Source organism: Labrus bergylta, chromosome 14 (assembly GCF_963930695.1).
Source record: "Labrus bergylta chromosome 14, fLabBer1.1, whole genome shotgun sequence".
Taxonomy (NCBI): domain Eukaryota; kingdom Metazoa; phylum Chordata; class Actinopteri; order Labriformes; family Labridae; genus Labrus; species Labrus bergylta.
The window spans coordinates 24,484,138-24,508,680 of record NC_089208.1 but is presented as its reverse complement, the minus strand read 5'-3'; the positions used below and the strand labels follow the sequence as shown (position 1 = coordinate 24,508,680).

The window sequence follows — 24,543 nt, the reverse complement described above, 5'->3', positions numbered from 1 at the left end:
CCACAGGGTTTCTGCACACTTTCAAAATAAAACTGAATACTTTTTTTAACACTTTTTTCTGATTTAGACAAAAAAAAAAAAGGAACACCAGTTTTGCAGCGTGTAGCCTCAGTGCTTTAGATTTCATGTTGGGCTCAACGGCTTTGATTCATGTTGTGAAGTTTAAAACATTATTCTGTCAGTAGAATCTCTGCAGGAAGTGTTTTGATCAGCCACCTGGACATTTATCATCTGTTTAGTGCTGTGCTCCCGTTCGAGCAACAGTTTATAGCAACTTGCATCAAAACACAACAATTTTGATTGAACTTTCCCGTAAGTATTAAAATGTTGTTACATTTCCATCATTTTAAGTAGTATTAATGCATTGCTCCAGTTCAAGCAACAGTTTACAGCAACGTGCATCAAAACAGCATGAAGGAGCACAAGCAGAAGGGCTCATGGATAAATGTACAACCTGTAACATTTTGGGCCCTCAGACATGACAGATGAAGGGCGAGGGCCCGAAACATTACAGGTGGTACATTTTTCCATTAAATTCCATTTAATTGGTTTTATTCCTGCAGGGGTCTTTATATAAAGTGATAATTTAGTTTGGGCTTATAAATCTATTATCAGGGTTTATTTATTTCTCTATCTAACAGAGCTGCTACTAGCATGTCTATGAGAGATTGTTTTGATTGAACTTTCCTGTAACTATTGACATTTTAAGTAATATTAAATCTACTTAAATCTTTAACAGCCTCACAGTTCACGTTGATCACACCCACATCAGTACAAAGATAGACAGACCACTCTTAAAGGGGGCTACATACATCCATGCCATTGGACTGCAAGTCTTTAATAACAAAAGGAAAGAAAAACCTCCATACAAAAGTATATGTACATGGTCGCTTACTGAACTGTGGAGCAGTTAATGGAAATGATCGAACATGGTTCATGTATTACAACACTTCTCAACAGTCAGCAACCTCAGTGCTGGATCTGAAAACGGGAGGCGGGCTGCCGGTGGAGAGTCCATCTTTGTCACGTCCACGTCAGGACCCAAACACGGGTTTATCAGATCAGTCTAGCATCTGACAAACAGTGAGCAACATCTCATGTGAGCCAGTTAAGTCAATCTAAACACATATTTCATATTAATTAAAGCACACAACAATTATTGGGCGACATAAATAAAGCAATAATCGAATACCAGTGCAAGAAAGCATCCAGAACATGGAGACAGGGGACAAAAATCACCGCTTGAGAAACCTGCTATCAACACTTATAGCCTGAGTGAGACAATCGAACAGAACACGGACGCAGAATTAAAGTTTGGTCTACTGAAAAGGAGAATTAGTGGACGTTACATTAGCATTTATGTTAATTTGGATGAGATACATTAAAATTGAAAAATAAAAAGAGGACATGGAGATGGACAGAAAAAACAATTGCACCGTATCCCTGCCATGTGCTCGTTAGGATCCTAACATTAAGACCTGAAGGAGAACCTGGACCCTGCGTGGAAAACGACGGGTGAGTCGAGCTGTCGAAAGGAGGCGGGAGGAGAAGATGTGTCACAGTCAGAGAGCCTCTGATTGGCTTTCTGGTTTCGGCTCCCCACCTCACTTTGTGTCAGCCATGTTGGAAAGGTCATTGGTGGGATCACTTTGGGACCACAACGGTGATTGTGTGACCGTGGATGCATGCTTATGTGACGCCCTGACAAACACACACACACACACGCCAAAGCATCACATCCTCCCTCCTGCACACACACACCTGCCGTCATGCACCCTGGGTGAAGGCTCGGGAAGAGTCGTAACATTTGAATGTGCAGTCAAAGGTGAAATACTGGGACAGCCGACTGTGTGAGATAAAGAGAAGCTTCGATATAGATAAGCTGGTTAAAGTCTCTTGAGGAAGTTGCATTAAAACAATTATAAACCCTCACGTTCTGAGGTTGTAGGTGTGAATCTGAAATCCCGTTTAGTGAAAGCTCACACTTCAGGAGTTTATACATCCATACCCTCAGAGAAAAACCTGGTGTAGGACATTGGTGAGGGCCAAGGGTAGACACAGAGCAATAATCTGAGGATTCACTGCAGACTGTATACAAAGATGGCCGACATGACATGGCTTTATTTAGAGCTCCTGCTATGGACCGGCTTAAGTAAAGGTCATAAGCTCCGCCTCCTATAAGGTTAAAGATGGGCCATGGCTCAAACTACAAAATCAAAGATGAATCTTTCTTTAACTTGGTTTCTGTCATAATTCTTAAATCATATTCTGGCTGAGTGTTAACTCTTCTGAGAAGTCTTAATTAGTTATTGGATGATATAAAAACAAGTATATCGCCATGATTGACAGCTCCGTTGACAAATGCGGCTCCTGCTGCGCTGTGTGCACCAGATTAGCAGAGTAAAGTAGAAACAGTGAGAGGAAACGCAGCAAACAGTAACACAAGAGTCATTACACTCTCCATAACCCTGAGAGTCCTCTTCAAACCAACAATCAAAGTGGAGGCTCTTTTCTGTCATTCCTTACTCTGGTTCCAAATGTGAAAATATGTCAGTGGCCATCGCTGGGCTATTTTGTCTTCTTATCTGTGTATTGAAACCAGTTACAAACTAGGGTAGAATATTTAAACTCCTGTAGTTTGAGCAGGACACAAGAGACTACAGTGTTTGAAACAAGAAGTTAAATTATGTTATTCAGTAAGAGTCTGAAAAACAAAGTCCAAGTGATATTGAGTGAGATTTCTCTGGCTAATGTTACATAAATGTTTCTGTTATCTACAACACCTGTCAGCGACTCATAGAAGAACGCTCAGGCCAAATAATGCTCTGGATACATTTCTGAATAATAGCTGAATCAAAGCTTGTAACAAAATGTCCTATCTTACTGTCCCAGGTCTTACACGTTTGACTGCATTTGATTTAAAAGATAACTACGGAAATGTTTACAACAAGTGCAAATTGGATGTTTTTCCAGAAAAGCTCCTATGATTTTAGATGATGGGATGAGGAATGGGAACCCCCACCCTCATCCTCTCAGTTCATGTCCCTGCCTTGAAATATTCAAACCCCCTGTGCAAGTTTTTATTTCTATGCTTCCCTCTATCCTTAGGTCCTCTTCCTCACTTATCAGAGTTCTTGCGCGGTCTGCGGAAGCTGGACATGTTCTCGTTTAGTGCATAGATGCGTCTGGAGAACTCCTCGAAGCCAGCGACATCCAGCTCCCCCAGCACCTGTTCGTCAGACTCCACAGCTACTGCATGGTCCACGGGGATGCAGCGATAGTCCTCGAGTCGGGCCTCATCTGCTACCCCTAACCCCAACCCCAGGCCCAAACCGGTGGCCTCTGTGCCCATTATCTCCTCCGCTTGCTCCACAGAACAGCGCAGCTCTGGTATCATGCTAATAGGAGCCTGTCCTGCAACCAAAGAGCCGTTCATAGCACCTGTATGCTGACCGGAGGCTGACATTTCCTCACCAGAGTCCTGCACTGAAGAGGAGTTGGGTGCAGCTGTGCTGCTGGAAAGTTGCTCTTCATTTTTTCCTTCTTTTTCTATTTCAATTTCTCTATCGGGGTTTTTGCGTCTCTCCTCCTCCACTGCTGTCTCACCACCCTCCTCCCTTTGCTCCCCATCCTTGTTGGCCTCTGTTGTCTTGGTGAGGCTAAGTGAGGCCATGCCAGCATCAAGGGAGGAGGACATGTGTTTGGGTGAAGGTGAAGGAGGGGCCAGGCCAACCGGCGGCTGTTGTTCTGCCATAGCTGTGTTATAACTGGGTGGAGGAGATGGCTTGTGGTTGTGCTTATCGGCCTCCGAGCTCGCCCTTTTTCTCAGGCCTCGGTCTGGGGAGCTGGTGTGGCAGGGGTAGCCGATATCTGAGGCAGCAGAGACACCGAGCTGGGACTTGGCTGGCACTGGGATGGAGCTAGATACTTGATGTCGATCACTGTAAGGGAGAAGCAGAAAAATATGCTGAATGTGCGAAACATAATCACCAGCAATTTAAAATAAGTCATATCAGGCAAAGAGTTTGACAGTTTATTCACTGGATCTAACCTTAGGGTGGGAATCACAGGGTTACTCATGATACGATGCGAGATCCATGATAACAAAAATATTAAGATACTGCTATTCTGTGTTCATTGATATATTGACGGATGATCATACAATGATACATCACAATATCGGATTAACTAAAGGATACAAATGACCTCTAAAAAGTTCAGGAATAATGAAAATCATCCTTCCCGGGAGGTAAAATATCAAACATGGTTTCCAGATTCATAATATGAATCCATAATCCTTACTTTCATCGCCTTTTCAAAGCACTTTCTCTGGATTAACTCTGTTGCTGCTTCCAGCTACTTGAGGGTGATCAGTGACCAGTTTCATGACCCGTTAGCTCGGACACGCTCTGCCTGGCATCCTTTTTTTTTGGATGGACACAAAGTACCAGCAGATTTTTCAGCAGAGGATGGACAGTCACTTGCTTATTACAATCTTCACTGTAATGAATCAGCCACATGGTCTGCTGCAGAAGGATTTTCTGCACAGGTTGAAGAATATTCTGTGTATATTGCGTTATTCAAATGTTGATGTTCCTTTATCATAATGCAATCGAAGAAAAAAATAAGAAATTAATGTTTTCTTTGGTCTGTTTGCAAAACAAGGAAAGCTAATACGACTTATTTTTGTAATGGAGTTCAGATCATCCATTCCTGCTGCAATGTAAGTCTAAAATAATATCTGCATGTTTAAATGCTTTTGCATGTCTTACACCCAAGGGTAAAAAACTCCCTGTGCAAAATCAATTATTTTGCATAGAAAGCCAAAGATTCTCTCCACGTCTTTACATGGTGTCTTTGTATTTAATAGTCCAGAGCAGAACTGTACTTATATTAAGGCTGGACACACTTTAACAGTCAGCATTATCTCTACAGCCAACATCGGAGATTGAAACTTGAACTCATAGGTTGCTTTTGGACGAGCTTCTCCATTGATTGCTATATCACTCCTCCACCCAAGGTACTCAGCTCGCTCCCTGATCCAGGAGAAAGACAGCTGCAGCTCTTCATAAATCACTCACCTTACAACACTCAGAAAACATTTTGTGCAGCCTCTGAGACCTACACTCATGTTCCTCTGACTTGAAGCACGCAGCAGGCGTCTACCCAAGTATGTCAGACATTTTTCTCCATAACAGATAACAGATTCGGGATTTTGGCTACCCTGTCCAAACCTAGTACAGAGGCTATAAATTGACTTAAATGGAGGCTCTTCCAATAGCCAAATCCAAGATCACTGGACTACTTAGCTGCCTTCTTCATGTGACCAATCTCCTATCTCTGGAGCTGAGGCATTGTGAGGTTGGGGTCAGAGGTGAAGCAGGGCCTCAATGTGCTCTGCAGAGGTTCCACATGTGTTGGTTAAAGAGCTGAGGACACATCTCTGCTTGCCCAGGTGGACATGGATTCCTAATAGATGTCCTTGTAAGTCGACTCCTTTGGCTCGACACTCAAGAAGGAAGTCTTCGACAGTGATCCCTCAGCTTAAGTAATGATAGAACTTGTAGACATATACATTTGTTGTGTACTGACTTTTTTGTCTGATGGAGGGTTTCACCATCAAACCCATGACAGCTCGTAAAAAAGGGCCCTGACCTTGGCCCTCTACAGGCACCCAGCAGAGGTGGTCTTTAAAGGGTTCACAGGCAGGACACTGTGCTGAGCAAAGTGGAGGAGCCTGTGCCGGTGATACAGTAAATGAGAACCATCGTTGATCTGAGTCTGAGTATTTAACCGCTTATGGGAACAAGCTATAACTACTGTACCTCATGGCTAACATCGAAGCTAATTACTGGCATGGAGATGTAAATGCTGGATGGTCAACAGAGGTTACGGTTAGGAAAATAACGGGATGGGGTAAGGACCTGAACCTGCAACCTGTTCCTATTTAGTGGGCAGAACCACAGACAGACTATGCTTTACTTGGCAAGGCACGTCCATCAAAACACATCATTTCATACTACTGGCTTTAGCCTACACATCTAACGAGCACTTTGGTTACTTCTACAGAAAAAGCCTCTTCAGGAAAATCTGAAACAAAGTGCTCTTTAACACCTAATTTTCTGGAGAGATGATATATATATATATATATATATAGAATAGAGAGAAGCTGAATGATTTGCCATATCACACACATATCTGTGACTTTCCAAATGAAACCATGATGGCCTCTTCGGAAGTCAGGCCAAAAATTTGAATCCTGATTTGGCAGAAAAGAATAAAGACAGATGTCATGAGAAGTCAATTATCATTTAAGTAAGTGGAAAATATGGTTCAGAGTCTTTGAAACACAACACAGGTTTAGAAACCGGAGACAACGGGTACTCAGGGAAGAGTTTAAGGTTTCCAGGCATCATTTAAAGCAAGCTAGCAAGCAACTACTGATTTAAAAAAAAAAAAAAAAGTTTGACTGAGTTATGTCGTTAGAGCAACGGCTGATTAGATGTCTTTGATTTTAATTACCGTCCGCCAGTTTCTTTCATTCCTCTCTCCAGCTGGCTCTCACATAAAATCCATTTGGTCTGATTTTAGTTGGCAAACTGCACCACACACAAGTGTATTATTGACACTGGCATTAAATCACATAGTCATCACACCAAGTCTTTTCTATAATGAGGAATGTCGTTTTCAGACCGCGTCATTTTGTTCCATTTGTTTTCTAGGTTAGGTCTATTTTGGTTCTTTTATTTGTGTTAAATTGAGCAGCAGTGTGTGAGTTAAAGTGGCTGGGTGTGTCAGTCAGTACTGAAGCCGAGCAGACCTCTGAGCAGTCAGCATCTTTTTACTTTAATATCAATGACTTTTGTTTTCATTAAAGAATTTAGGCTTTATACCACCAGTGTGACCTGGGTGCTCTGAACACAGAAGTCCTGAAGAAAGACTTCCTCAAGCTGTTTGGAAAAACTGGATCTGTTGTAGTAACAGGAAACTACCTACCTACCATGCATGAGCTAACTTCTGTTGACATTCTTGCTGCACTGTGTGAGATTTCTCTTAATAAACATTTACTCTACTCCTGCTCTGAAATGTCCCTTTCTGTGTGAGTCATTCTCACAAAGAGTCCACAAACTGCTCTCTTAAAGGAAGTGGCATGAAATTAAAGTGCTGGAAATTGGTACACCACTTTGGTCCAGTATCAAATATCCAAACATCTATGGTACGTACATTCATGATCCCAAGAGGATGCACCCTAGCACTTTTGTAGTCCTTTTATTCTCGTGCCAAGTTTTGAGTTTCACAGTTAGTGTCCATAAACATTTGAAATACAGTTTGTGAATGAATGCATTGCCCCAAAGACTTTGATAGCTCCTGAATTAACTTGAGCATCATGTTTAGATCAGTATTTTAAAGGGATGATATGCAAATCATCAAAATCATAAAATAACGTTTTTGTCAAACTCATTGTAACTCTCTTTATAACCCAACAGCATAAATCAAGCCAATGCTGACAATCAAGGAAAAAAAGGTTTCTGTGGCTGTCACATCAATAAACATTGACATCAAATGATTTTCGCTGTAGAAGAGCATTGCTGTGGCTTTTAAATCTTTGGTTAATGGTTAATACGATAAATGTTGCTTACACTTGCTGTTTTTCTCGATGTTGCCTCAACAACTACTGGTTGCAAAATCATTTGGAAAGTCCAATGACTCATTAACTTTAAAGCCAACACTATCATCCGTTTACATTTTAAAATGGATAAAGAACTTGTAATATCTTAAAGAGCCTCAGCTGCACAAACTCAGATGCTTTATTAGGGTAGTGAATATTGAACAACTGCTTAGTATTGGCAACTTAATACTGTTGGCAGAGGTTCTTATAGCATGCCGATGGTAGTATTTTTGCTCCAATTATAGCAGCAGATTTCAGCCAAGCATTGCAGCTAATGTGGCCGTAGACTCAGTTTTGTTTAAAAAAAAGTTTAGTTTTAATATTCATTAAGTCAGAGACGGCACAATACTCTCTACTCATGTCTTGCCAGGCATCCGTGATTCATGACTTTACATTAATTCACGTCTTTTAAGTCGTATGCTGCAGTTCACTACAGGTTGTTTTGTGAATATAACAATGTTATTTGACCTGTCTTTTGAATTATTTTTCTTCAATGCATGTTTCCATTTATGTTTTGTATTTTCCAATGTGTGCCTTATGCTTTACATATGTTAAAAGACACTACTCTAATGATGTTTTTGTTTGCATATACAGTTAAAAGTGATGGGACTTCATCTTAAAAGGAAATGAATTCAAACTTTGTGAGCTGCAGTTTGGACTTGGTTCAAGGTATTCGTAATGAGCAGAGTGAATTCATGATAGAAGCTCAAGCTAACATCCTGATGGGAAAAAGGTCTGTTGCTCATCCCTAAAGCACCATATGTAGCCGTGTATTGATAGGTACACTTCACTGGACGCCGAAGCTACCTTCCTACAGTAAGTCTTTGAGTGTAACTGGGCCCTAGTCTCTCTTACATTGCCCTTCAACAACCTTACCGCACACTGTAAATGCTGCTAAGAAGCCTCTGCCTAAATCATCAAGCAAAAAACTTGACATGCTGATCCAGAAATAGCCTTCACTCCTGCAAAGCTTTTTGCCTGCTCTGTTCATTTCCACTGCTGATGTCAAAGCTGACATATTTCAGGCCGACTCAGGAATCCAGAAAACCAGACCTTTCCACTGTCCAATCACCCGACGGGCTTCACAACATATCCCCTGTTCAGATCAAAGTCCTGCTATGAGCCATGATCTGGGTCCAAAACAAACAGCAGCAGATAAGATTTTGTGTTTAGTTTGATGTAATTTGGGGAAATCCCAGTGAATCTTCAACAGCAAAAATAATAATTATATTCTGATTTTGGTACCCACATGTTCTCTTTGCCATAACTCTACAGCCTCATTATCAACCATATGGTAGGTGTCTGTTACTTAATCCAATTCATAAAAAATTACAGACCAGGGGCGTTAGCGCGTCTAAAAACTGTGGGTAACAACCACCCTAGAACGGACCTATCAGTGCCTCTAGGGTTCAATTATTAGTTCATTTGTAAAAAAGTGTAAAAACAATAAGGTTAAATATTTCCCAGACGAACTGACCTGCTGTTAAGCTTCCAGTCTTTATGCTAAGCTAAGCTAACTATTGAGTTTATGATTCTTTTGTTGAATAAACTTAGTTTGCCCCAATAATTCATGTTCAAAAATGTATTCTTCACATCTCTGGACGAGTGTGTAATCTCGTTCATTACGTATAAATAACAACTTCTTCTTGGTTCAGGCTAAAAGACTGATTCATATTTCACACGTGTGAGATCCTGTCCCTGCATTAATTAATTAATAACTACTTGTTTTAAAGAGGGAAATAAATTCTGCTTCTCATCCTGACTGGTTAAGATAACGTGACTTCAGAGAACCATTTTCCATCACAGAATATCAGGATCCTATAAAATTACATAGAAAATATAGTGAGTTAATTCACCTTTTACGTATACACCATTTAGATAATGTCCATTTTATCTTCCATTTATGAGACTGCAGCTGTCCAAACATGTCTAATCATGTAACACAAGGGGTCTCCTGTGGTTTTGCTAACTTTTCACTCTCTATGGGGTCTTTGGGGATGTTCACATCCTCCAGCTGCAGTCCTGAATCTTCCTTGATTGCCACACCTTGATTGCCTCCTGTGTATGTAGCACTGCTTCCAGGCACCGGTGCGGGATTTGTCCTTGTGAACCTCTGCCAGCACCACAGCGGATGTGGAACGGCAAATGGGAGCATGTTGAACGCGTTTGCTTTGATCTCTGCAGACTGTACAGTTTACAAAGAGTGGGTTTCTGGTACTGTCTCTGTCTACCTCCCCGTAATAGATTCACCATTTTTCCGCTGCTACGTATCCTTTAGCAGGATTGAAAAAAATCCATATTTCAAATACTTCACAAGAGCTGCATTGTATATATTGTGACAGGTTATGATGTGTTTCTGAGGCAGCACTGTTTGGAAATGTATAAAGATTTTATCAGCAGTTTGCTAAATGAGCACCATTTACCCTCGGTGTTACATTATTTTATAGTCCTACATACACTCTGCCTTCCCTTCACTTCTTACAGAATGTCCATATTGAACACGTATTGCTCCCTTTGTGTGGGTTTTGGCTCTTTTGGAAAGGCTCTCCCTGCGGACTGGATTCATGCTGGATTAGTTCTTCATGGAGGGAGGATCCGTTTCAAAATCATTTCTGGAGACGTCGCCCTCGGTCATATCCTTCATCACATCATCCCTGTTTGGATGCATGGAAGGAAGAAAGAGGTGGCAAGGAAGGATAGAGGAAGCAGATTAGCCTCCTTTTCACAGTCTACATGGTAATTACACGCAGCTGCCATGCAGCTTTTTTTATACAATCCACATTTCATAAACTGGCATATTGTAGCGGAATTTTTGTTCTTTCAAACGAGGGGGAAAAAAGGCAGAATGGAAGTGATACAGAAAATAAATGTTGCAACAGTGTGTGAAGAGAAATTGATGCATATCCTCCCTATTACAGAGCTTTGCACAACAGTCACCTCCACCATCCTCACTGAAGCTTTAAGTTTGATTCAATTGTGGATAATAAAGTAGATCCACAAATATCACAACATGGTTTATCATCCTACATGGAGGAGCTGTAAGAAAGTTTAAAGAAGCTTAAAAGCAAAATAGGTATTTGTATTTTTATTTCGAGACTTAGAGCTCACTGGTTAATAACTAAAACCTTGTCTGTTGTGGCCTTACAGGGTTTTTTATCATATTGCTTTAGTGCTGGTGGGAGGATGTTACATTTGAACAGAGGAGTTGTTTGTTTCCACTTCCTTCAGCTAGACGCTGGCTGGCTGTTTTGTGTTGAAGCAGCTGTGATGATCTCTGTTTTAAATTTTGGTCAATTAAAAGTTGTATAATAGTTTTGTCTACGGTCTTTGCAGGTCCTGTCCTTTACATGCGTGTAGAATTCTCTAATAAAAAAAGCTCCTCCTGCTTCCTTATTGCTGCCTCACAATCAAACTTTCTTTAATTAAAATATAATGTCTGCTTGTTCTGAATCTCCTGTCTGAATCTGACCCTGTGAAAGCTTTGACAGGAATTAATAATAACTGTAATAGTCTTTTTATCCAACACTGGGGAAGAACACTAAATGTTCAAACGTTTCCTTTCAGGTGTTGCCAAATCTATCCCCTTTATGAACAGAAATGTATACCATCAGACAGAAGTGATTGAATGTGATGATCACATTCAATGTATTTAAAAAAGACAGTTTCTTGATTCTTAGCTGATGATTACTGAGCACAGGAAGCTTTTGTTTCTGTCCCCGTGGACTCATTGGCACACAGGTGTGCGACTTTAGCAGGCCACTGTACAACTGTTACTACTTTTTACAAAACTGCCATGCATGTGCGCACACACACACACACACACACACACACACACACACACACACACACACACACACACACACACACACACACACACACACACACACACACACACACACACACACACACACACACACACACACACACACACACACACACACACACACACACACACACACACACACACACACACACACACACACACACACACACACTCACACTCACACTCACACTCACACACATATATATAGCTTCAGGGTTAGCTGGCCCATGCTTTCATCTCATCTATCTCTGGGCCCTTCCACTTCCCATTAAAGAGGGGGACAGAGGAGGGCTGATTTCAGGGCTCTGGCTTTTCATGGCTTCTTACCTTTCAAAACAAAAGATTATTCAATTAATGTGTGTAATACACATTTTCCCCTTTGCTGACCCTGGGAGAGGAGAGGAGATCAAAGACAGCTTTCTCTTCATGGGGCAGTGGAGCTGAAGTCTGACACAGACGCAGTAAAGGGTTACTCACAGGCCATAAGACTGCTGAGGGAGAGACACGGGGATCTAAGCATTCCTCTTCATAAAGTGGCGGCTGCAAATCTCATCAGACACTGCTTTTTAAAATGTTGTGTGCAGAGGTGATACACCATTATAGGTAGGTGAAGAACAATGTATTCAAAGTCTCTAAAGATGAGGAGGTCAGTGTTCTTTAAGTCAAAATCTGATTCTGTGTCCAGTAGCTCAAACATGTAGGACTGGAAAGATAGAATATAGAATACAAGTGCCAGATGAGAGGCGCCAGTGGCTTAGTGGGTAGTAAGTGTCCCATGTACAGAGGTATTAAAGCTAGATAGATGGATAGATACTTTATGGATCCCGAGGGAAATTCAAAAAAGGTGGCATCCCCTTTCCTGCTCTCTCTCCCAAGTTTCAGACTCTATCTCCTATCCTGTTTTAATAAAAGAACAAAAGCCCACAAATACATTTAAAGAAATTCCACAAGCAGTCAGATGAACCCTCAATCGTCCATTGTAGAGGATGTGTCTTTTCCATGAGTTGCCGTGGTTTTGGTACAGTCAAAAGACACGCCCACAGCGTCCCAGAGAAGTGATCACTGCTTAATACTTCATGATTTTGGAACTTAATTTTACGGACTTCGTAATTTTTCCTTTACTAAATTTTGGCCTTTTTATACCACGGTAACAAAAGTGCAAGTCCTAGGAACCCAGTATTTGGTAATTTCTTGTTTTTAATTACCAAAAAATGCAGACAAACTCCTGCACACTGGCTAAATTGCACAAATATTTTGGCAACTTTTGGTTAAAAACATGACTTCAGATCTGTAGTTTTCTTTCGATACCTTTATCCATTCAAATAATGAAGAGTGTTTATGGTATTGAAAAGTATCAGTTGATAACCTTGTCTGTAGGTGTTGTGTAACTTTAAAAAAAAGTGAAAGTAATTCTATTATAAGACCAGTTTAGTATGTCACCAAAACCCAAAACAAGCCCATAAAAACTTTAAAGCATAAAGCAGTGTTATAATTGTTTGTGCATGTTATTCAGGATTCAGGAAACAAGGAATTTGTAATCCATCTCCTGTCTGAATCTTACAATTTGACAAAGATATAACTTTTCATTTGAATATGCTTGTGTGTTTTATTACTCTGACTTTTCTCTTTTTTGTGTTATAGCACTGTATGTGTCTGACTGTATATGCTGTGGGTGGATCTGCTGTGTTGGCATGCAGTTTAATCTGTGTATTAATGTGGTGATGATAAGACCTCAGAGGAAACCTAATCTGTTGCAATACAGCCCATGTGGATGGAGATAAGTAAAAACAAAGAGACCACAGATGCTGAGAAATTCAAAATATGTCTTTGACTTACTTTGATGGCCTTATTTTTTTAGGGATGTTATATTAAAAGTATACATACAGTGTGATATCAAACATATTCTCTATTTTTCTGGCCTCAGTGACCTCAGTGAAAAATATTTATTTGATGCAGCGGGTGTTTCTGTTTCTTACCATCGAACCAGCAGGCCATGTTCCAGGAAGTTCTTCAAGTTGGGTAGTGTCTGCTGCAGGTCTGGGGTGGTCAAGCCGTGTTGATATCTCAGCTGCAAGAAAAGGAGAACACTTCATGAATTTTTAACCTCAAACAACCTACCATTTAGATCCACTCATCCTAGAGCCCGGCATATAGTGTGAGGAGGGATAACACCACAGAGAATGCCTTAGACACGTATGCACCCTCTCCACGTTTGGGTTTGTGTTCAAAGGAGAAAGAAATACCACCTACAGGAGAGCTCTACATTCTTTCACCATGACACATTTCTACTCTTCCCTTCAGACTATTACTCATCTGGACACACAATGGGCATCCTTCCCTGATAACAGGCGTGCGCGCTAATATGTAAGGTGTGTGGAAAGACAGAGGATGAGATGCGGGTGGTAAGGAAAAGCAAACTCACTGTTGAAACATCTGGACAAAATGGGGCAAAGAGAGCACATTAGAAGCCCTGATATATTCTCCCACGATCTCCCCCTCTCTCTTAAGTAGGCCCACCTCTAAATGTGGCCTTGAGCGATCCCTCCCTTGTACTTTATTTAATTCATGATGATAGAATCAAATCCTAAGGAAAGAAAACAACAAGGCCACCTTGAAAATGGAGCTCTTGTGCCAGAAAAACCTCCTGTAAGAGTTGAGCGATGTCCCAGCAGGCTGACCCGAGTCCTGCAGAGTTTATTTAGCCTATATCACTGAACAGCAGAGGAGCATCATGCCGCACGTCCAGCACATATATCTCTGAGGCCCTTCTGTCACACACACTGACTGCAGCAGCTGACATCTATTTTGTTTCCACATGGGAACCCGGCAACCACTCTGGATTTTGACGCACACACACACTTCTGGTGAAGAGAGGAAGCGTGTATGACTCTGACACTCAACTCACCCAATGTGACAAACGGCCTCTTCATAACAATGAATGACTGATATGATAATAAAGAGAAATACTTCTTTTGACTTCAGACAGCTAATTTCACACTTCATCTTTTTCTATTTTAGATTATACTGTACAATAAAATCAGACAAATATTGTATGTAGCTAGTTATCAGTCTTACATTAACTCAGAGTTTGCCCTCATTACCCTCCTAATGACTGCTTATTGATCATAAGTTAGGATGTTGTTGTTCATGAATTATGGTCTTAATATGCTTTTGCTTACTTCTAACTTATAAGGGCTAAACTGAGCAAAGCATATTTAGATCATAACTCATGTTTAACAACTTCCTAACTTACTTTCAACAATCAATCATTACTACAAATTATAGATTGAATTTGTAGAGCGCCTGACAAGGGACCCAAGGACACTTTACATGGAGGAGGGACCAAAGAAAGAAAGAAAAAAAAAGTAAGACAGTTAGCAAAAGGATGGGAGACAAATGGAGAGTTAAGGGAGGCTGTGGAGAAGAGATGGTGTTTGAGAAGTCTTTTGAATGAGTCCAAAGATGGCGCATTGTGGATGTCAGAGGGGAGGGTGTTCCAGAGGACCGGGGCTAAGAGGGCAAACTCCCTAAGTTAATGGTAAATGGACTTGAGCTAGTATATTTCTTTTCTCGTCTCCTGACTACTCAAAGCACTTTTACACCGCAGGTCACACCTACACATTCACACACTGACGGTAAAAGCTGCTGTGTAAAATGGCCATCAGTATTAGCCAATCCCGTTCATATACATTTATCCGCCGCAGACGAAGCAGCGGGAGCAACTTGGGGTTGAGTGTCGTTCCCAAGGACACTTCGGACATGTGGCTGCAGGAGCTGGGGATCGAACCCCCGATCTTCTGATTGAGAGACGAGCGACTCTACCACTGAGTCACAGCCGACCCGTCTGTTATTTTTTTGCATTACAAATCACAGACCCATTCATTCATACTTTCAGTCATCTTAGCGTTCTTGGGATTATTCAGTGTACAATTGAAGGAGTTAAAAAATCAAAAGTGCGACGAGTCAACGTCTTCTCCATTGATGATTCCTATCATCAACTCTTATGGGCAGCCCAATTTAGAATCCTGCTGTAGTACATAGAGGCTGTTGCAGAACTTGATTAATGGCAAGATACGTACTATAGGAGGAGTTCACCCAGGCCATATGTGTATGTGTGTCCAGGCTCTGCTCAACATGAAATAGCTAAATTGAATCCTGACTGAACAGCTGACAGAATAATGTGTGAGCTCTTTGGTATGGACTGCATGGTATGTGCTTCACATGTGTATCAGTGTGTGAGTGTTCTGACCTCAATGGCTCATGTCAGCCATACAAACAACAGTCACGACAGTATCAGAGTAGGGCTTTATCAACCCAAGCTCTCAGATTGAGGGATCCAAACAAGGGGTGTCAGCTCAAAACCCAGCTGGGGTTGAGCAGTCCAAAGTCTTCGAGTACAACATAGAGATCTATTCATCGCTCAGAGTCCGACCAACTGACGGCGCTGCTCTGTCCACAGGGTCCGCTGAACAGAATCAGGTTTGAAAGTATTCCAAGATCAATAACACCACAGGTTCAGAAACAGAACAGGCAGGGGGATAAACTTGTTCTGTTTCCAAAAGCTATAAGAAAGCATCTCATGGAAATCTCAAGGACGCATGAATCAGAACTTGTGAATCAGATATGAGCGAAGAATAAATATTATTGCTTGAGCAAAGAAAAACAGCATTTGTTGGACTCTTTGGTTTCTTAGTTAGCAGGCGTGACAGGATGCTGTCTTGTATTCCCATTGCCTGAACTCTGAGGTGAGCGTAACATCCACACTGCATGTCTGACAGGAGTCCTATGTAGAAATGTCATGCCTATATGTCTAAGAGTGTGTGAAAGAGAGTGTGTGAAAGAGAGTGTGCATTCATATGTGTGCCTCCTCTTGTGGTCGATTCTGTGTAGAGACCTTGCAAAGCGTGCAGTGCACAGAAACTGGATATGGGTGAAGACAAAAGAGTGATGGGTGACATCACTGACTTGCTCCGGGCGCACTTCATTACTATGGAGCTCTTTGTGGGAGGATTAAAAAATCGGAGTATGCTAATTCTGAACCACATGTGTGAAGAATGCAGCTGGTCCAACATACTCTGTGATACAACTAGAGATGTTTCAATACAAGCATCTAAAATGCCTCCAATACAGCCAGAAGTCTGTGATTGTTTACAAGCAAATATATGTGACGATGGAACAATTGGATGTATAAATTAAAGGGCCCAAAAGAGACCCAATTGATTTACCAGAAACCACTTTTTACACCAATAAAGTAACCAACACAGCATGTGTTATTATTTATTTATAAAGCAACACAAGGCTGTTCAGATCTTTTTTTCTATGGATGCATTCTGGCTGCCACTGTTCTTTTTGTGCAGGGAAGAAGAAATTAATTGAAGTGATTTATCAAGTGACAATTAAAGACAGACAACCGTTTAGTGCTGAACGAGAGTGTACCCTTAGTCATAGCTTCACTTATTGAAGTAGTTTCATGGTGAAAATCAGTGTTTCCCTGATGCTTCGGCTTACACTGCATTACAGGAGAGGGAGAGAGATAAAGCAAACATTAGCTTGGCTTATGTGTGCTTGATTGGAGGTTAGGATTCCTTCCGTGTTTATAGTGTTCCCAGGGTTTTGTGCCGGGCAGCTGATTGCAGCAGTCGTCTCCTCATCTTCAAAACAAACAATCTGGTGACTAAAACAGGTAAAAAAAAATGTGAAGATGTTAGTTTCTTGTCAAACATAACAGTCCTTCTGAAGCGCTTTGGCAAACAGAATTGAGAAAAATGTATCCAAAACATTTTCTCCACATGGAATGGAATAAGACTTTTTTTTATGTATGCGTCATCACTGCATTTTTGTTAGTGTTCTTTATGACTGTCAAACTTAATAATGAAGGAAAATCATCTGGTACTTCTTCTCTTGAAAGGAAATTGCTCAAAGAATCACAAAGGCTATAAATGCAGCCAGGCCTTTAAAAATGATAATCAAATAGCTTTACTCTATACGGGCCAATTTGCAAAGTGTAGGATTGGAGTTGGCATTGAGATTGAATAATTTGTATCTGAACATATCTCTACCTCCAAAAGTTTACGCAGAAATCCAAACTCCAACTCAGTGTAGTGTTTGTTTTTCAGACAAACACAAAACTCCTTTCAGGTTGAGCTTCATGTGTGAACACAAACAGCAGAATTTTAAAACCGACTTTACCCAGAGCTATTACTGCAACCCCCGTAAATTTCCTCGTGAAGTCTAAATGACCCGTGTGCGAACACAGAAGAAAATGTTAAGGATAACAACTGCGAGTGAAATAGTGGAGGTGAGGACCAACATGAAACAGGTGAGCGACTGAGCGATCTTTTTGCACACTTTTTCGCTTCATACTCATTAATCGATACTGTGAATACGTCCAATTACACGTTTAATTTCTGCATTGTCCCTTTGATGTTATATCCTGCCTCCTGAGACTCCGCTCAGTTCAGGGGCAGTCTGTCCTGATTTTTTTTATAAATGTTTAAGGAGTGCATATGTGAAAAAGCTTTAGATTTACCAAACAACAATCTAACTTTAATGTCTACTTGGAAACGAGCGAGAAGCCACCAGCCCTGCTGCTTCAGACTGTCTCTGTAATGAGATATGTTTGACACATTCAGACAGTTTGGATGACTGAATCCTGCAGGCTGCAACATCTGATCCTGTAGACACCCTGCTAGACTCTATCAATATTCATAAGCTGGTCTGGCCCTCCCTAGTGGAAGCAGCATTAGGTTTCTACTCAGAGTGCACTATATGTGTATATATATGTGCACCGCTCACGGCCTTTGTCCTGGGTAGGCATATATTCTGGATGCTTACTGTTGAACGCCCTCCCTTCTTTTCTGCTCTTTTCAGACAAGCAGAAACATATTGGTGACCTGGCGGTGTCATCTGGAGTGAGAATGGAATGAGGTGTGTTTCATTATCAAATGAAGATGGGTGTCTTTTTCAATTGCCTGCTTCATGAAGGCTTTGGATAGCGAATCCAAACAAACAACAGAGAAGGGAAGGTCTGGAGTCAGAATCTATAAACAAAAACTAGTCTTTGGAGGCAATATGTTGTATGTGGCACGCGGTAAAAATAAAATCACGACAAGTTTATTTCTGTTGCACACAACAGGAGAAATAATTAGAGCATAATTGAAGAACAGTCCACAATGCATTTCTATTTCTGTCTCAGAGCTTTGTCATACAAACCCAGCAATAGGAAGCCATGAGTGTTTCAATGTCAGCCACTCCAAACCAGATCAAACAAATTGCCCAGAATCCATCCACTTAAGACAGTTTGTCATTGCTGGTTTCCCTTTCATACATCAGTGAGATGAATGCTGCTGGAGTCCTATGCGTGCTTGAGTGTTATGTGTATGGAACAGTGCTTACAAGCTGGTCACAGGGTTCTTTGTAATGGGGCTAAATCAGATCGTGGTGAGAAATTCCCTCGGCCCACTGAGGATAGCTGAAAGGTGAGAGGCGGTGCAGAAGCGGGGGAAGAATGGGGGCGCCTTTACATGATGACATAAGGAAACAGATCTTGCCGTTTGTCCTTGTTGTTGCTTACACCTTTGTGTCTGAACAGTCCGAATAAACTCATTTAGGGTGCTGGAGACTGCAGTATGCGTAGTGTGTATGAGTCGGTATGTCGGTATTTCCATTCCTTCAGCAATCATTGTTTGCATGGTTTTCAGGGGGCTGAATATCCAAGGGGTCATCCTCCTCAGAAGACCAAGTAATTATAATAAGTAAAAACACTAAATACAGAAGCCGGACACAGGACGTCTGGTGAGGAGGCTGCTAGCTGAGCTGACTAAAAAAGTCCTAATCTTTGGAGGATAACAGGAGATCACTTTATGACCTCATGGTTCCTTTGTGTAGTTCCTCTTTTCAAATGTCACTGTCCTTCACTGGAGGCTCGAAAATATGCTTTGCAATTGGGTAGAGAGTGTGATATCCAGTGATAAGGTACAAGACAATGCAGACTAACTGGCTGTTATCCTGTGTAGTTTTGTTTGAGCTATACATATTGAATAGAAATTTCCCAATGTAGATTTTCATCAGTAAGCCTTGTCCACTTCATCGGTTATGGGGACTCATGTGTGACATCTCACAGATAGAGTAACACCTTAAAGAATGCAGCAGTGTATATCGTCAGCTTGCCAATCCACTGGAGCCATGACCGCACATAAAAACACTCTGACCATCCAGAGCCGCTGGGAGGTGGTCAGTTTACAGGACATGCCACCCGTCGTTTGGCAGAACCTACTTGTTTGCACTCAGTTCTGAACATCGGCTAAACTAACACAGCCTGGCTTATGCCACGTATTACTGTTTCCTTGAGTTTGTCAGCACTAATAACCATCAGAGCAGACCACAAATGTGGACGGGTTGTTGTGATATTTTGAACTTGATTGCTGATGATGGGGTGTAGGAGGGTGGCCTAGGTAAAAGAGCCCACCTCCCTCTTCTTAGACTTTAATACTATGAGGTCACTTTAGTTTCCACATGTCAACGCAGACATCCCCAATGGTTCAACTGGCGCACATTATTAGCATGGATAAGTGGTCTTCCATCGTCACTGGAGATGGGCAGTAAAAGGTAATCTGGGATATTTTCATCATGAGCGTTACGTTTCATGTGTCAAGAGGTTACAAGTTTCTGAATCAAACCCTGGAGTATCCCATGCATGTCTGACCTGCATCACAGACAATCACCCTGTGATTCATAATCAGCAGAGTTTTGTCCACTGGGGTAAAAAAAGAAATGGTTATTTTACAGAGTATAGGGGTTTTGGATGGTCTCAGGGGAAGATAATCAGGGAGCTCATTAGGTTCTATGACAGCTTGTTATAGACGGGCTAACCAGGTGTTCCTCCCTCCAGCATCCCTCTGGTCAAACTGTGGACAGGATACTTCAGCAGAGACTGAGAGGTTAACACAGACATCAGTCTCCATATGCAGACCTCATATGTTGAGAAGTGGAGCTATGGGAGATAAGCTGTCATGGACAATATTTCACAGCTTTGCCTCTCCTGTTTAAGACAGCTTATGCATGAGCAGCTAACATGCCAGTGAATAAAAACACGAGCTATAAAAATAAACAATATTCTGAGAGCTTCATGATAGGAAAATATCCTGCAACAAGTTGAGAACATTAGTTTGGACTCATTTGTTTCAGTGCTATGGATCAGTGGCATGCACTCTCGTCATTCCTTCAACTGATCGTGCCAGGAAATGTTATGAAGTTTTCATGTTCTGCTGTTAATTATTAAGCCAAAGCTAACAGTGTTTTAGTGACCTCTGCGTCAAACTAAAATGTCTGTCAAATTGGGGCTAAGAAATGGGGCCAATGTGAAAGTTCTATAAACTGCAGCTCCTAGATTGGCCACGAGGTTGGTTCCAAATTCAGTTCATCTGCACAAAGGTCCATGTTTAAATTCCGAACTTGACAGGAAAAAAAACAAATTTACAGTCTAATACAAACAAGGCCTTGGTCTCTGTTGTTTTTTCACCAATCATGTAGGGATGTGAACATTAAGCCAACTAAATGTTTAGACCCTTACTAGTCGGCACCAGAATCTGAATCAGAATCAGCAGAGTGACTTCAGTTAAACAAATTGTCAATATTTTGTCTCATGATGCCGGTCAGTTGTTATGCTCAAAATGAAACGCAGCCATCACCCACTAGCCGGGGCAGTAGCCATAGACTGGCTGTTGCTCTGGTTAATAAGGCCTGCTCCCCCGGCTCTTACTACATGGATACAAACAAGCGCAGTGAAAAGATGGATGCTGCTTGCTACATGCTAGATTTCTCTTCAGTTAATTCAGTCACACATAAAAATATTCAGCTCTTTTGTGTTGTTGGTGCCTTATGGAGATCATTTCAAGCAATCATCAGACATTTTATCTTACAAATGGATTCAACTTTATTTTGCCATGTAATGATTGCTTGTTCAGTGTGCGTCATACTTTGATTTATTTGTGCTAAGCAGTGCATGGGAGTCAGGATTAATGTAGATTTTTCCCAGCAGAAAACAAGGATGGTGGTATTGGTGTAAGGACTGATTACTTGAAGTAAGCCAGTTCTTTTTGTTCGCCAGGCCACTTGCTCTTGCACTTGTGTGCAAGCCAGCGACCAGTTTGCTTAGTTTGAAAAGCTCTCAAGGTTATTTTGGTCCAAAAAGTAAGCAACTCTGGTCAGCTAACGACACGATCAGAATGTCATTCTGGTTGAAACACTGTTGGTAGCTACATTATTGGGCTGCTAAGGAATTAGCCTTGGGCATGTTCACAACATCTTGGATAATTTATCTTTTGCCAACCACTTGCTCCTCTCAAGTACCACCCCTCATGTCCAAGAGGTCACTATTGGCTCCAAACAAAACAAGGCGTTAAAAATAAAGCTAAACTCAAGGCCTCAAAACCCCAGTCCACAAAACAATCGGTTATATAACAGTGGCTACATCCACGTCTTATATACAGTCTATGGTGTCACTGCAAAGTCAACTGAACCATTTTCAAAAATCACACCAGTGAGTGCAGTTAATCGAAAAGTTTTTCTCAATTACTACAAAATCTGACACACTATACCATTGAGTCCAATAAAAATGTGAAAATCTGTGCTAGACATTAATGTACTGTGCTTTGGCTAAGGTGTATTCACATGTCTTTGTAATAACATGGGTGGTACTTTATATGGGCCATTACTCAATAGTTTTAATACAGTTAATTTCAAGTGAGACAGGCAATTAAATGGTCAATAACGCATTATAACTTGGCTTGTGAGAGCGGCTTTTGGGCATCTATGGTGTCCTCTGAGGCTGTTTTGCTGGCTCGCTTGAAAAACCACACAGCCCTCACAAAGTTCATGTTTTGTTCAACACAGCTGAGAAATTGCCTCCAGATGATTTCTTCACACTGAACTGCAAGCGCCAACTTTTCTCATAGCAGCAGGTGAAATTTTACTCTTCTCATTATAGTGGTCATTACATTTGTTTATGTATGCTCTTTGTTTCTCGTAATCCGCTCATTATGTCTCGTTGTTTTTTGTACAACCAACTCACACAGTGGCACGTCAATCCATGTACTTCCCGCTTTGTTTACATTTCTGTAAACCACAAGCATGGCCAAGATCTTTTGTTAGACATGTTTTTATTTTTTTTGCCATTTACCAACAGATCTGCTGTTGCTAACGTTTGAGTCCAGCTTTGTGGAAACAAACTCATTCCCCTCAGGCGGCTGATATGGTGCAAATGTTGAAATGCTCAATTTACATACGCAGAACATTTCTGTCTGATCTATTGTTTTGACGTTTCAATAAACAATTTGACTCATCCTGATTAATTGCAGTACTGGCATTATTCTTGTGGCAAGGCTGCACAGCCAGATTGGTACCTTATTGTGTTATAAAGTATGTATTTATTTGAACCAAAACCCTTCAAGAAGCAGAATTTTGCTGGACTATTTCTTCACCATGCAGTTGACCCAGAGAGTGAAAGAGGAGGTAGTAAGCATGGATAGTCTTTGACGTTTTAGAAAGTAGTGGGGTAAATATAACGTTTGATTTTATTTTCTAGTCTTATCAGCATTTCATTTTTTTCTGACTTTATTTGATTTATACAGCACAGGATTCCCCCTCTAAGAAGCTCTTTCTAGCTCACTGGTGGATTTGAAATGGTTGATTATGTTAGCTACAGTGCCGTGCTATGATTACGCCCATCTGGCTTATCGCGGCTACATCATGAAAACTCAGTCTGTGCAGCCTTCACTCATTCACTAAATAAATCAGATTGAAACGTTCACCAGGATGCACACAGATCTGCCGAAACCAAATGGCTACAGATGGAAGTTATGAAGCGGAAGAATGATTGTTAAGATATTTTGCGGGACAATACAGTGATAAAATGTTTATTCTTCTTATTCTGTTTTTTTTTATCTGATGTGTATTTATAGCTTGTCTTTTTTGGTATTAGCTGTGTATATTTGACATTCGCTGCCTTGTTTCAGATGATTATCGGTTAAACCTCACATGGTGAAAATGGAGGCTCGAAATCTAAACTCTCATGTGTTACAGCATGGAAAATTAAATCCAGCTTGATTGATCACTGCGGCCTTTCATGTGCCTCAAAGAATGTACAAAGAGGGAATGAAAAGTTTGGCTGAGTCTGAGTCATATAATTCATTCATAATGCAAATTCACTTCCCCCAAACTTGGGCGGTTTTCTGGCCTTGAGTATTTGCAACACCGGTAATCATCCGGTCATCAAGCCATAGTTGGAATCAGGACTCCTAAACACCCCAAGCGTTTGCCTACCATAGAAAATATCTTCCCATATATTTAGAGAACGTTGAATCCCTGCTGCCTCACTTTCAAAACTAATTTCTTTTTCATGCAATGATACATTTGAGTTGAAACTACAGTTGTGTTTTCTTCTCCACATATTTATATAGGGGTTGATGTTTGATTCATGGGCAGAAACTGGCATACCAAAATGATGATGCATCAACATAACGGCTCGGGCAGTGGTCTAATGGTTGAAGAAATAATAATCTCATGCCCTGGCTCTAAATGATCCGTATCGTAAACAAGAAGAGAAAAGACAGATATACAAAGTATCACATTATGACTTCTTGTATGTTTGGAGTTTATTTTCATAGAAATGTTCTGAGGGGGAAAGCCATCAAATCAAGCAGCTTTACAGGAACATAAGATGAATTCATTTCAACATTAAAAAAAAAATCAGACTTATTGGTGCATGTCATCTCCACTCTCTCACGTCCTGTCTACCTTCAGCTGTTCTTTCTCTGTCCACAGAGAAAAGGTTTTCATTGTGAATGATGTTTGTATTTTGCACTGATTGGATTGAAGTTGAATCAACTACTTACTGTAATTGAGATGCACCGATAGGGAAAATCAGGGAAAATACTGATTTTTTTAAAAGAACAATTTATTACACTGCTGTTTTACCTGATTCTTATCAGACAATTATGTATAGCAGCGGCCACTGTTGTTAAGGTAAAACAAACCATTACTTAGAAAAGCA

At 41.0% G+C, this 24,543-nt stretch overlaps 1 protein-coding gene across 1 annotated transcript in view; it reads right to left on the bottom strand.

The window, feature by feature from the left end:
• Positions 1-794: 794 nt before the first annotated feature.
• Positions 795-24,543, bottom strand: part of uvrag (UV radiation resistance associated gene) — a 118,700-nt gene continuing 94,951 nt past the window's right edge. The window contains exons 14-15 of the mRNA XM_020631199.3: positions 13,469-13,560; positions 795-3,941 (exon numbers count right to left, since the gene is read on the bottom strand). Of these exons, the coding sequence (XP_020486855.1) occupies positions 3,119-3,941; positions 13,469-13,560 (915 nt within the window). The 3' untranslated portion in view covers positions 795-3,118. The remainder of the gene's footprint in view (positions 3,942-13,468; positions 13,561-24,543) is intronic.